This window comes from Arvicanthis niloticus, chromosome 1, assembly GCF_011762505.2.
Source record: "Arvicanthis niloticus isolate mArvNil1 chromosome 1, mArvNil1.pat.X, whole genome shotgun sequence".
Classification (NCBI taxonomy): domain Eukaryota; kingdom Metazoa; phylum Chordata; class Mammalia; order Rodentia; family Muridae; genus Arvicanthis; species Arvicanthis niloticus.
The window spans coordinates 89331259-89345184 of NC_047658.1; the positions used below are offsets into that span (position 1 = coordinate 89331259).

The 13926-nt window shown below is 44.2% G+C and overlaps 1 protein-coding gene across 2 annotated transcripts in view; it reads right to left on the reverse strand.

Moving 5' to 3' along the window:
* Cog7 (component of oligomeric golgi complex 7) overlaps positions 1-13926 on the reverse strand; it is a 58374-nt gene that overhangs the window by 37393 nt on the left and 7055 nt on the right. For both annotated transcript variants that reach the window (XM_034522575.2, XM_034522565.2), the window contains exons 4-6: positions 11129-11297; positions 6159-6241; positions 5089-5211 (exon numbers count right to left, since the gene is read on the reverse strand). In XM_034522575.2, the coding sequence (XP_034378466.1) occupies positions 5089-5211; positions 6159-6241; positions 11129-11297 (375 nt within the window). The remainder of the gene's footprint in view (positions 1-5088; positions 5212-6158; positions 6242-11128; positions 11298-13926) is intronic.

Here is a 13926-nt window from a genome sequence, read left to right on the forward strand (position 1 = left end):
CCAATCTGTAGCTTCAGCAGAGCTTCTGTATTGATGAAACATGATCTATCCATCTGTGCTGTTCATGTTCTATGCTGTCTGTGTTATACTTACTGCTTCCATGACTAAGAAATCAGTCTCGTCAGGCGGTGGTGGCGCACGCCTTTAATCCCAGTACTTGGGAGGCAGAGGCAGGCGGATTTCTGAGTTCGAGGCCAGCCTGGTCTACAGAGTGAGTTCCAGGACAGCCAGGGCTACACAGAGAAACCCTGTCTCGAAAAACAAAACAAAACAAAACAAAAAAAGAAATCCGTCTCAATTCTAACATCATGTTTGCACTTTCACTGCTTTGTGGTGAAGAGCCAGAGATCCCTTTTGTCCAGACACTCCAAGGAAAGAGAAAAGTGAGCATGAGGGACTCGGTATGTTCTGACTGAAGCATGCACTTACAAAATGCCAATGGAGGCCCATCCAGGAAATGACTTTGTCTATAGACTAACAAACAGATTTCCCTGGAATAGAGCCATGTCTTCTGCCTCCTTCCATGGGTTCCAGTCATTTCAGTAAGAGGGAGGAGCACAGTGTGGGATAAGTCCTAAGAAACCCAACTTAGGAGCCAGGGCTGTAGGGCTGGCCTGACAAATTCATGGTAAGACCTATGACCTGCCCCTCACTAAACATGAATGCTCCTTAGGATGGACCCCAGAGCTCAGGGTAAAAGCTAATAGATGAGACCATTAAGAATGACCTTGCAACTTGGGAGCTGGTGACGGTGCTTTAAAATACAGAAAACAATAACCATAAAAGAAAAGACTGATAAACGTGGCTTCATCAAAATCAGAGCTCTCTGGCTGGAAAGATGGCCAAGCAGTTAAGAGCACATGCTGCTCTTCCAGATGACCTGAGCTCAGTTCTCAGCACCAGTGTTAACTGCCTCTAATTCCAGCTCCAAGAGATCTAACACCCTTTGACCTCCTCAGGCACCCACCCACATGTGGCATGAGCACACACATACACACACACAAACACAGAGAGGCACATACAGACACACACACACACAAACACACATACACACACACATACAAATAAAAATAAAATAAATAATAATAATTTTTTTAAAAGTCAAATTTCTGCACCAGCAAGATGGCTCTGAAGGGAAGGGCGCCTGCCACAAAGCCTGACAACTTGAGTTCAATACCTGAGACCCACAGGTAGAAGAAAGAACCAACTTCCATAAGGTACACAATGACATGTGCAACACCCCCCCATAAATACACTGATAAATAAATAAATAAATAAATAATAAGCGAGCATCTGCTCAGAGCTGGGGATACAGACCAGTTGGCTGGCATGTGCACACTCTGGGTTCGTTTTCCAGCATCCTACTAGCAAATACACAAAAACCCTCCATCCAAACTACAGACTGGAAGAAAGTGGCTACAAAACATATCTGAGAAAGAACTTCTATCCAGAATAACAAACTTCCTAAACTAAATAGTGCAAAAGCAAATAACCCAATTTAAAAAAAAAAAAAACAAGCAAGAGACTCCTTGAATAGACATGTCACAAAGGAATGCATGCAAACAGCCAATAAGCACACGAGTGGGTGTTCAATATCAGTCATCAAGGAAATGCAAATTAAAATCACAATGAGATGCTACTACACACCCACCAGAAAAGCTAAAACCAAACAGAATGACAACATCTGACATCAGCAGGGATGTCCAGCCAGCAGAGTGCTCACACACTGCTGTGAATGCAGAAGGGTGAGCACTCTGGAAAAGGTCTGGCAGCATACCTGCCCTCTCTACCCACAAGTCCACTCTCGGTATTTACATGTACGTACAAAGATCCCTGTGAAGCAATGTTCAGAGTGGCTTTAACAACAGCCTCAGACAGGATCAGACCAAGTGTCTATCAAAAAAAGGGAGTGGGCCTCATTTAATCCCAGCACTTGGGAGGCAGAAGCAGGAGAATCTCTGTGAATTTGAGGCCAGCCTGGTCTCAAAACAGGGTGGGGGGATAGAGAGGGAGAGAAAGAGCTTGTAAACATGCACACATGTATTCACATCTGTCACAGTATTCAGCAATAAAAAAGAACAAACCATGATACAACAATGCACGAATCAAAAAAGTCTCCTCAAAAGACCGGCCCATAGGCGATCCCACTGTATAGAACACCAGAGTAGCCTAGGTTAAAGTATGTAGTCAACATCATCATCAACAGCATCAGGTAATACGCATGTATTTTAAAGGGAACAATGTTTGCAAATTACCTTTAAATAAACCAAAAAATAAGTGGTCTCAATGAGCAGATGAGAGTCATGAAGAGGGGGAGAGACTTGCAGTAAAGCACAGGTGGTAGAGCATCCATGTAAAGCCTGGGGGGGTGGGGGGTGCTCGCTGCACAATTCTTTCAGCTTTTTATAGTTGGAGGTTTCCTTCATAGTGAGTGACGACACAGGACTAGGATATGCTCAGGGCCAAGGCACCGAATGTTTAGTGCGTCCAGGGCCCTGGGTTGAAGCCCCAGGACAGGAGCAAGATTAAAAGTTTCACTGAGAATGCTGGAGAGGAGTGCGGCTATAGCTCAGTCAATAGAGTGCTTACACAAAGCCTGGGCAACATCCTCAGGAACACGTAAAAAGGCATGACAGGATTCCACCCAGGAATGCAGGCAGCAGGGCTAGAAGTACATTAGACTCTACCTTCTACCCCTAAAAAACAATAAAAACAACAGCAACAACAAAAACAGGTGTTCTGATGCATGACTATAATCCCAACACTGGGGAAGCTGAGGCAGGAGAATTGCTATGATTTAGAGGCCACAGTGAATTTCCTTTTTTTTTTTTTAAGACAGGGTCTCTGTTGGGGTAATCTTTTTATGCACTGTGTATCATTCAAATCTTTGTGTCATTCAAATGTTGATTTTTGTACATGCAGAGAGTAGAGTAGTGGCCAGACTTTGGTATTGTTATTTTTATTGATCATTACCGGCCTTAGTATTTTGTAAACATACACCTCCATCACCTTTTGATTGGTAATAAAGAGCTAATGGCCAAGAGGTGAGGCAGGAGAGGAAAGGCCCGGGCAGAGATAGGAGCTGTGAGAAGAGTTCAGAGACACCAGGTTCACCAGCACAACACGGAGGTGGAGCAGGTGTGGGGACTAGCCGACTGAGTGAGAGGTAACATGCCACAAGGCAAACATGGGATAGAATAGTCAGGTTAATTTCAGTTAGACAAGCTAGCTGGGAGGCAGAAGGCCTAGGCTACAATAAATAATAATAAGTCTTTGTGTCATTATTCAGGAGGTGGCAGGCCAGAGACAGTCCAGCAACAGGTCTCACTATGTAGCCCAGGCTAGCCTGAAACTTCCTATGTAGACCAGGCTGGCTTCAAACATACAGAGATCTACCTGCCTCTCTCCTTCTACTGCCATGCCTGTCTACACAGTGGATTTCAAGCCAACCTGGGCTAGGGAGTAAGACCCTGTCTCAAAACAATAACAAAATAATTGTAAAATCATCAATTTTTAAAAAGAAAAGAAAGGGAAATCTGGGTCTAGTACAGGCCTGTAATTCCAGCTACTTAGGAAGAACAAGGCAGGAAGATTAAAAGTTCAAGGCCAGCCTGAGTAACTTAAGAAAACCTGTCTCCACATAAAGTAAGAAAGATGAGCCAGAGTACAGCTCAATGGAAATGTTCTGGCCTAGCATGTGTGAAGCTGCAGATTTGATCTCCAAAACCCACTAAAATAAAAGGAAATGACAGGAGGAAATGGGGGTTATGGCAACATGTTACCCTGTGGTCTCTGGCCTTACTTTGCAGTAGCCCGAGCTTCAGCAGACATCTGCCTGTCACACCCATCTCCAATAAGAAAAAAAGTAGGGGTGGGGTGGGGGTGGAGGGGAGGGGAGAGATGAGCCAAAGGTACAAGTGAACATGCCTTCCAAAAGCCAGATTGAGAACACAGGGTCTTCCTAGATGGCACAGGACATTTTCATGTATAGACGTGAGGTTTTTTATCCTTGTGATATGAGATGTGTACAAGAGGCAAGGATGTGTGAATGAGTGTGGACAGACAGGCACACTGGAAACTGGAACTAAAACTGGGAACTTGGAGCCTAGATCTGAATCTGGTTAGTCCCAACAACAATAAACAAAGACGGGAAAGTGGAGGCTGAGGAAGGAGGATCACATGAGTCTGAGGCCAGGCTTGGCTACCTGGCACGATTCGTCTGAGGAGGGCACAGGATGAAAAGAGAAACAAAACAAAATGCTTTAGCCACCATGAATGGCATAACCCCACACAAGGGATTCTCCCCAGCTAGAGTAGAGTTCATTCCAGCCAGTGACAGGTGATTACCTAAGTCATGACTATCTGTGAAAATGAGCCACCAGCCCTGACCCACCAGCACTCCCAAGTAAGATGGGCTTTTCCCCTCCCTGAAGAGCTGTGTGCCTCTGACATCATACAGGGAAGGGTGACTCCTACCCTATGGCTACAAATGCCTGTGGACTGAGAGAGGAAGGGATGGGAGGTTCCCACTCAAAACCTAGGCCTCATCCCACCCAGCTCAGAGTGCACCTCTAAAATGAGACTTTTCCTCCAGCTCTGGGTGAGAACTTGCCCTGAACTTTAAGATGAAAACACAGTGGTGGCGCACGCCTTTAATCCCAGCACTTGGGAGGCAGAGGCAGATGGATTTCTGAGTTCGAGGCCAGCCTGGTCTACAGAGTGAGTTCCAGGACAGCCAGGGCTACACAGAGAAACCTTGTCTCGAAAAAACCAAATAAACAAACAAATAAATAAATAAATAAATAAATAAGATGAAAACACCCTGTTCTCTCTGCCACCTGACTAGGGGCCTCTGGCTTTCGGCAACACCAGAGGCTCCTAGCCGAACGCTGGGGACACTGATTCATTAGATTCTATTTAAGATACAGAGGAGAGTGGTAAGGAGAGTTTCCTTGGAGACCTAAAGGGCTTGCTGACGTGGGTTTATAAGTCTATGTGTTAACCCCTTAGGTGACAACAGCACTTGATCCAGCACAGTCCCCCATTCCCATGCCACTATAGGCTTGTTCTCCAACGATGAGCTGTTACCTGTGTGGCCCACTGGGTTTGGGTGTGCCACGCCCCAAGCAAGGCATCGTAGAGGCCAGTGAGCTGCTGGTCCAGTGGAAGGTCACTCTGACACAGCTCTTGCCAGGCTGCTAAAAGCTGTACCTGCAGAGGCATAACAAACGGGGTATCTTACTAGGTACCCCAAAACATGCTGGAAAACTGCCCCATGCCACTACAGAACTTATTGCTGCCTACCGTCCTGAGCACATAAGTACCCTGCTGAGACTTAGCCACTTGAGAAAGAGCAGAAAACTAATGGGCAAGACATAGGTTCCTGCTCTGGTCATCATCTAACGCCTGAATCTGTCGACCTCCAAGCAATGCTGTCTCCTCTGACCTTACCAAAGCACACCACTGAGCTTCCGCAGGGCCCACTGCACTCCCTGAAGAGCTTCTAGAGTGGCCATAAGCATGTGCTGATGCTTCATGACCTGCACCATGTGATTTTAAACACACGCATGGGCCAGCAAGATGGCTCACTGCATAAAGAGCTCCCTGGAGCTCCTGGTGACCCTGGGACGCACAGAAAGGTGGAAGGAGAGCAGATTCCATGACACTGTCCTCTTACCCACGTGTGCAGTATAGCTTGTGCCTGCACACACGCACCATACACAGTAATGATAATAATGATAATAATAATCACAACAACAACAATAATCAACTAAAACAAAAAACGTGAGTACTGTGCTTGAAGGAATTAAGGTTAGCCCAGCAAGCTGTAAATTGGTAGCCTAGCCCTTGAAAACAGAAAATTCTTATGGCTTGCTGAGTGCAAAATGAAGCCTAAGACATGATTCGCCTTTAAAAAAACAAAAGTAGAAACAGATTAAAACAATGTTTTAAGTCTGAATGAATCCAGGCTGAAAACAGCCACTTGTTCCAAGTGACAGATAAAGGTTATCTACTGAGTGGATCGAGAGCGCCCCCTACTGGCTTTCAGTAAAAGAAAAATGACTAAAGGGCAGAGTCTCTAATTTTTGCCTTTGCCTATGAAAGATTTGGGCCCAGCCATAGTGGCTCTCCACAATAATTACTCAAAGGCCGCTTACCTTGTGACACTTGTAGTAGTATGCAAGGAGCTGTGGCATCCGGTCGATTTCAGTAAACACCTTCACAAATACTTTAGACTGATCTAAAGAACACAAAGTGTGCATATACTATTATTATCAGGCTTCCCAAGGCCACCAAAGCAAGCAATTCACTGATAAATTCAGATATTTGTCAATTAGATTCAGAAGTTTTTACTGAGATAGCTATTTTAATTCAAACAAGAGAATCATAAACAAAAGAAATAAGGGCAGACTATAGCTACCAGACATTGCAAGCCTAAGCTTATTAAAATAAAACACCAAACACCATTAATACAGCTAAGATTAGCTGAGCATGGTGGCACATGCCTGGAATCCTAACACCAAGGAGGCTGAGACAGGAGGATGAGAGCCTGGACTACATAGCAGGCTCCTGTCTTAAAGAGCAACACATACAGATTAGAGAGGTGGTTTGGAAGAGCACCAGCTGCTCTTCCAGAGGACCCCAGTTTGATTTCTAGCACCTACATGGCAACTTGAAACCATCTGTATGTAACTCCAGAGGATCTAAAGCCTCTAGAACTTCTGGCTTCTGTAGGTACAAACATGGTGCCCAGAGCAAGCAAATACCCATACGTGTCAAATAATAAATGTATTTTATTTTGGAAAAATAACAGGTCTAGGCAGTGGTGGCGCATACCTTTAATCCCATCACTCTGGAGGCAGAGCAGGTGGATCTCTGTAGTCTGGTCTACAGAGTGAGTTCCGGGATAACCAGGGCTTCACAGAGAAACCCTGTCTCTAAAAACAAACAAACAAAAGCAACAAGAGAGTGTGCTGTGCACTGTGCATGTGGCTGCTGGTGGTAAAAAGATGAGGACAGGCTGCAGACCAAAGCTGGAGTGTACCATTTCAGGAGGCTCTGAGCCTTGGTCTCCTACTTCCTACTGCCCTCCTGTATACCTGCTTCCCTTACCCGGTCCTGACCCTGCCCCAAACATGAACTGTGACTGACAGTATATAACATACGTCACCTCATCCATCAGCCTCATTTCATAGGTGAGGAAATGACGCCTCCAGCTTCAGTTAGTGGTAAACCATGGTGAGCTACAGTGGTGCTGACTTTTCATTGTTCCAATCCACAAAACAGCTATTTAATCTGACACTATGAGTGTTTACATAGACTGAAGAACGGAGAGCAAACAAGCCTTCTATCAGACGCTACTTCGGGCTTTGCTGCTTGTGATAATCTAGCATGGCCTCCTGGGTCCTCCCCAGTCACCCAGCTCGAGCTCCCCTTTGAGGCCTGCCATCCTCCCTTCACAGGGCCCACCACGCTGCACCTACTGCATCAGGCTCTTTATGTAACTGCTCACTCTCCCCACAGGCAGAGAAGCTGCACAAGGGCCATGACATTCCCTGCTCTGTGTCACTGTTTCTTGATAGATTAACACAAAACAGTTGCTGGACGTGCATGGAACTGTACTGAAAGGACTAAGTAGCACTGCCAGGGGGAGGGTGGGGCAGGAGAACTGAGAATTCAAGGCCACTCAGGGCTGCACAGTGATGTAGTGAGACTCTACCTCAAACAAACCAAAGGACAAATTAGGTCAGCTGGTACGGGAACCATGGGATAAGTAGAGAACAGGGAATGGTAAAGGAGACCAGCAAAGCCAGAAGTCTGAGCAAGGCAACACACTGAAAAATCCACCTAGACCTAAGGAAAAAAAAAACAAGCAAGCAAACAAAAAACCCCCAAGAATGCTTAAACAAGAGAGAAGGATTAAACACACAGTGAGAATGAAAACCAAGACGATACTTCTGAAAGGATAATAAGAAAGTACTTTGGACCATTATAAAACAACACATCAGATATCCTTGAGGAAAATGGCAAATTCCTCCACACAAACTACCAAAACTGAATGTCAAAGATATTCTAAGCTGGGCACATTGGATTCTCTGAGTGTGAGACCAACCTGGTCTGCACAGCAAGTTTCTGGCCAGACAGTGCTACATAGCAAGACCCTGTCTGAAAAACAGAACAAAAAGAGAGGACAGAAGGAAAGGGCTTGATCCTAAGCACAACATAAAACTGTTTGTGTACACTTGAGATCAAATCACTCAGGAGGTAGAAACAGGAGGATCAGAAGTTCATGGTCAGGGCTGGAGAGATGGGTCAATGGTGAAGAGCACCAGCTACTCTTCCAGAGGACCTGGGTTCAATTCCCAGCACCCACATGGTGGCTCACAACTGTAACTCCAGTTCCAGATGATCTAACACTCTCACATAGACATACATAGAAGCAAAATACCAATGCACATTAAAAAAAAAAAAAAAAGAAAGAAAGAAAGAAAAAAGGTTCAAGGTCAGGCCAGGAAGCTGGCTTAGTGAGCAAAAGCACTTGTCGTGCAAGTTAGTTCCAGCACCTCCATAGTGGCCACAACCATCCATAATTACAGTTCAAGGGATCCAACATGATATTGGAAGTCTGAATCAGTGGCTAAGGCAGGAAAAATGAAAGGCATTCAGGAGGGAAAAGGAGTAAAAGAATCTGTGCAGACATGCTTCTGCAGGTAAAAATCCCAGACTCCACACACACAAATCTACTAATGAATTAAACAAACATGTTTGCTTGAGCTCGTTTTTTTCTGGTAGTGCTAGGTTAAGGTCAAGGCACTGTATGCACTAGGTGAGAGATCTACTGCTGAGTTACACACCCATGTGGAGCCCCAACTTTGATGTGGCTTCAACAACAGACTAAGGGAGACCCAACTTCCTTGGGTCTTGACTATGAAGAGATGAGCAGGAGCATCTCAGGACGGACAGTGATGTCACTAGAGGTGAGAGGTTAAGTTGTCTCCCCTCACACCGAGCACTTGGCTACCCACGGAGCTTGGGTTCCAGCTTACTTACTAAAAGCACTCCCCCAGAGATAGGATGGAGCCCACTTGCAGAGGGCCTGCCTGGCATCAATAAGGCCTTAGGTTCAATCCCCATCAATTTGAGGTCACATGCAGGGCGACCTTGTTCCCTTTAGCCATCAAGTAGAAAGAAAGCTTGCCATCTGCAACTACATAGAAGAACTTGGGAAGGACCATGCCAGAGTTGAGAGAGAGAGCACATTTATAAATGGAATCTCAACAGCTGAGCTTAGAGAAACAAAGGAAAATGGGGCTGTCAGGGAGGGGATGGGAAATAGAAGACCTCAGTTATGATACCTAATAATAATGTATTATAGACCTGAGATTTGCTCCAAGTAGATTATTAATGTTCTTACCACAAAAACAAAAGGGGCAACTGTGTGATGGGTGTGATCCCTTGATCATAGTAATTATAGTGTGTATCAAACCAGCATGTTATATACTTTAAGTACACACATATTCTCTCTATCTCTGTCTCTCTCCTTCCCTTCCCCCCTCTCTCTCTCCCTCCCTCCCTCCCTCCTTCTCTCTGTCTCTCTCTCTGTCTCTCTCTCTGTCTCTCTCTGTCTCTCTCTGTCTGTCTCTCTCTGTCTGTGTCTGTCTGTCTCTCTCTCTCTCTCTCTCTCTCTCTCTCTCTCTCTCTCTCTCTCTCTCTCTCTCTCTCTTTGGCTTTTCAAGACAAGATTTCTCTGTATAGCCCTGGCTGTCCTGGAACTTACTATGTAGACCAGACTGGCCTCCAACTCTGCCAAGTGCTAGGATTAAAGATGTGCACTGCCACTGCTGAGCTCATAAATTCTTTTGAAAAGCTAGAAAAAAGTTTATTTTGCTTTCAATAATGTCCTTATTTAATAAAAAAAAATTATATGGTCAAACTGAATACACTGAAATTGTATGATACTTATACATGTGACAAGGGCTCGTATGTGCAAATGTCTGTACATTCAAGTTCATAAATGTGTAGCTTATTAATATAACTTTCAAAGAAAAGGATGATGCTGGCTTTCCCTGAAGCAACCTGAAGAATCGGAGCACTTAAACCAGCCTCGGTTCATCATAGAAACACACAGTCATTAGCAGAACATTAATGCTGCATCTAGGAAGCTAACAGGAGATGTTTGCAGAGGAGAGAGGATGCAAAATACCACTGTTGACTACGGACGGCTGCAAAGACAGAGAAATGTAGGTTGATGTCAGTCCTTCAAGTCTGCTGATGAAATGGCTGCTGAGGGCTTCGATAGGATAGGGTCAAGAGAACATGGAAGTCAGAAGAGAAGGCCTCACATGACACACACACAGCAGCAGTGAGCGCAGGTCACAAATAACTGTAAAGATCAGCAAGCACGTCATCCTGTATGGTACCACACACGTTTAGTCTCAGCACTTGGAAAACCAAGACAGTTGAATCACGCTTAGCTAGAGTCTAGCCTAGTCTATATATCAAGTTCCAGTCTAGCCACACAGTGGGATGCTGATTCAAGGGGAAAAATATGGACAGGTTCACTGCTGCCACTCTTTGATTGGCTGATATTTTTGTGGATGAAGAGCAAAGTATGCTGCCTGTGACTTACTTTGAAAAGAGTCAGATGGGGGCTGGAATGCAATTTAGAAGTAAGGTGAATGCCTAGTGTGCACCAAGTCCTGGGTCTCTCCACAGTACCAGGACTCCCCACACAAAAGACCTGGGGCTACAGTCAGTGGCAGAGCTGCCGAATCAACAACAACAATAATAAAAGAAAAAGAAACATGGAGAAGGAGCAGCAGACATGTGATAAAGCAAGTGTAAGGTTAGCATGAAGCTTAGTGGCAAGCTCTGACCAGGCCTGCAATGGGGAGGTGGCATGGGAAAATGTCAATGTTCAGACCTAGATGCCATCTTCATGGTACCTACTCCAACTATTCTGTATGTCAGGAAACGCTGTATAAAATGTTAATATATGGAAGCATCATGAGGTTACATTATCTGTAATCTACATAATTTAATCAGTATAAAGCTATTCTAAAGACTCATGAGACAAGCCTTATATTTACATAGAAAGGTACCCACAGTTGAAACTTGCCACACTCACCCACAGACTGAGAGGTGAACGCTGCTACAATCTGGGGGCTGGCCAGGGCCTCCAGTCTGTTCTTCAGGGCCTCCAGGTGCACACATTTTTCAGAGTAGTCTGGAGTATCCACAAGCATCATCAAGCTGTTCTGCATACCAGTCAGCTTTGCAGAAATCACAGATATGTCCTTTAAAAAGACAAAACAGAAGATGCTTATTTTAAAAGACTCCCCATACCTCAACTGGAAATAGAGAAAATACACCAGAAGGCAACTCCTGGGCTACCGAGACGGTGCAGCAGGTAACAGTGATTGCAAACAAGCATAATGGTCATGAATTTGGCCTTGTAGGACCCCACAGGATGGAAAGTACTGACTCTCACAAATTGTCCTCTGACTACCACAAGTTTACACTGACTGACACAAGTGCTTGTGTGTACACACACACACAATTTAACTTAAAAAATAGTTTTCAGTTAAAAAGTAATTCGTAAGAATAAAAAGGGTACATAAAATTATGTTTAACATTATTAGTACCAAAACAAACAAAAATTAAGACCAGGAAGTACCAGTTTCTTCACGTTGGGAAAGTTCCAAAAATGGCTATTTTTGGTAAAGATGCAAAAAAAAAAAAAAATTGTCTGGTATCATAATGCATAGTATCTGGGACTAAGGAAGTGACTCTGTGGTTAGGAGGGCTTGTTGCTCAGTAGAGGACCAGAGTTTAGATCCCAACACCCATACTGGGAGGCTCACAATAGCCTTTAGCTCCTGGTTTCTGACATATTCTTTGGACCTCCACATCTACAAACACATCCACTCACACAAACACACATGGATATATACATAACAATGAAATGGTTTTAAATGTATATTGTCTTACTGTAAGGCAACTTAACAATGGGTCAAGAGTCTTAAAAATATTCACAGGATGGAGGTGAAGGTCGGCAGGTAATAGCAGCCGCTGTGCAAGCCTGCCACCCTGAGTTTGATCTCTGGAACCTACAGTGGAAAAAGAGAACAGACTTCTGAAAGTAGCCTGCAGCCCTCCGCATATGGATGCCATGACATGTTCAGGGGCACTCATTCACATATCATTCATGTATACACGCACCTGCACACACACACAGGGCTAGAGATGTGACTGTGGTAGAGTGCTCTCCTAGCATGTTCTAAGACCCTGGCTTCCATGCCCAGAATTAACAGAAACAAGAAATCACATCCTTTAACTTGTACAAATTTGTCTTAAAGAAATAATCTGAAGCCAGGCAACAGTGGTGCACACCTTTGATTTCAGCACTCAGGAGGCACAGCTCTGTGAGTTAGAGGTCAGCCTGGTCTGCGTGAGTCACGAGCCAACTAGGGCTATACAAGAGACCCTGTCTCAAAAAAAACAAAACAAAAACAAAAAGATTAAAACTAAAAGAATCTGAGGAATTCTGGTGTCTGGTGCTACATATCCATAATGTAAGCAAGTAGAGGCAGAAAGATTAGTTCAAGGTCAGCCTGGGCTACATGAAATCTTGTCTGAAAGAAAAAGAAAAAAAAAAAAAGAAAAAAGAAAAAAAAACAAAAAAAAACAAAAAAAAAAAAAACAAACTGCGGGGACCTGAACAGCGAGACACAGAAAGTTCTAAAAAGACAGGGGGAAATAGCTAAGAAATATTTCAAAAATGCTTATCATAATTAGGGAAATGCAAATCAAAAAAACTTTGCTATTTTATCTCACACCAGTCAGAACGGCAAAGATCAACAAGAAAACAGAAACAAATGCTGGAGGATGTGGGGAAAGGGGCCTCATTCACTGCTGACGGGACTGCAGATGCTGGAGCCACCATGGAAATTAGTGTGGAGAAGTCTCAAAAAGCTAACTCCAAACTGATCCTACAGTCCATCATACCACTCCTTGCCACATCCCAAAAGACTTCCTATCCTATCCCACAGATACCTGCTCAGCCATGTTCATAGCTGCTGTCTTCACAACAGTCAAAAAATGGAAACAACCTAAATGTCCTTCAATTTACGAATGGAGAGTGAAAATGTGGTACACACACTATACGATACTGTTCAGCTGTAAAGAAAACTGAAATTGTGAGCTTTGCAGGTAAATGGACAGAACTAGGAAAAATGATGTTGATGGGGTAACCCAGACTCACAAAGACACACCTGCATCTTCTCTCTCATTGGAAGTTCTTTGTGCTAGACCCTCAGACATGAGTGCATAGCCTGGAGTGGCACAGCCATACCCACTGGAAACAGTGAAAGTCATGAAGGCAGGACAGCTGTCTGACACAGTCCTAGCAAAGCTGACCCGAACGCCGTGATCGCTCATTCTGTCTCTCACGTTTAGGTTTTGATCTCTGAGTGTTGCATTCTTGGGGACTTCCTGCATTACGATTCACTTTATGTCTTTTTCCTGAGAAAATTATGTCTGAGTCTTTTTAGGAAAGCCTTAAACTGACTTCCCTTCTGCTTTGAAGGAAACAACTTTATCTGGCCCTACTGGGAAGTGATCCTTATGCCCTGGAGATCATAATAAGCATAAATAAGCACTAAGATGCTAGAGATTTCTTTAAGAGGCCATGATTCTAGGAATCTTCTTAGGGTGTCTGCCCCTAAGTAAACTCAAACAGTATAATTGGTACAGGGTAAACAGAGATAACTGGCAAATTCTGACTGGCCAGGAGAATTAGTAACAGATCCTAAGCCTCTTTTTACAATTCACTTGGAGCTCTCTGAATGTAGTTTAAAGATAGAGGATCATACACCCCCAGAGGAGCAGAACTCACTAAATAAGATAGACTAAAATAACTTTTCC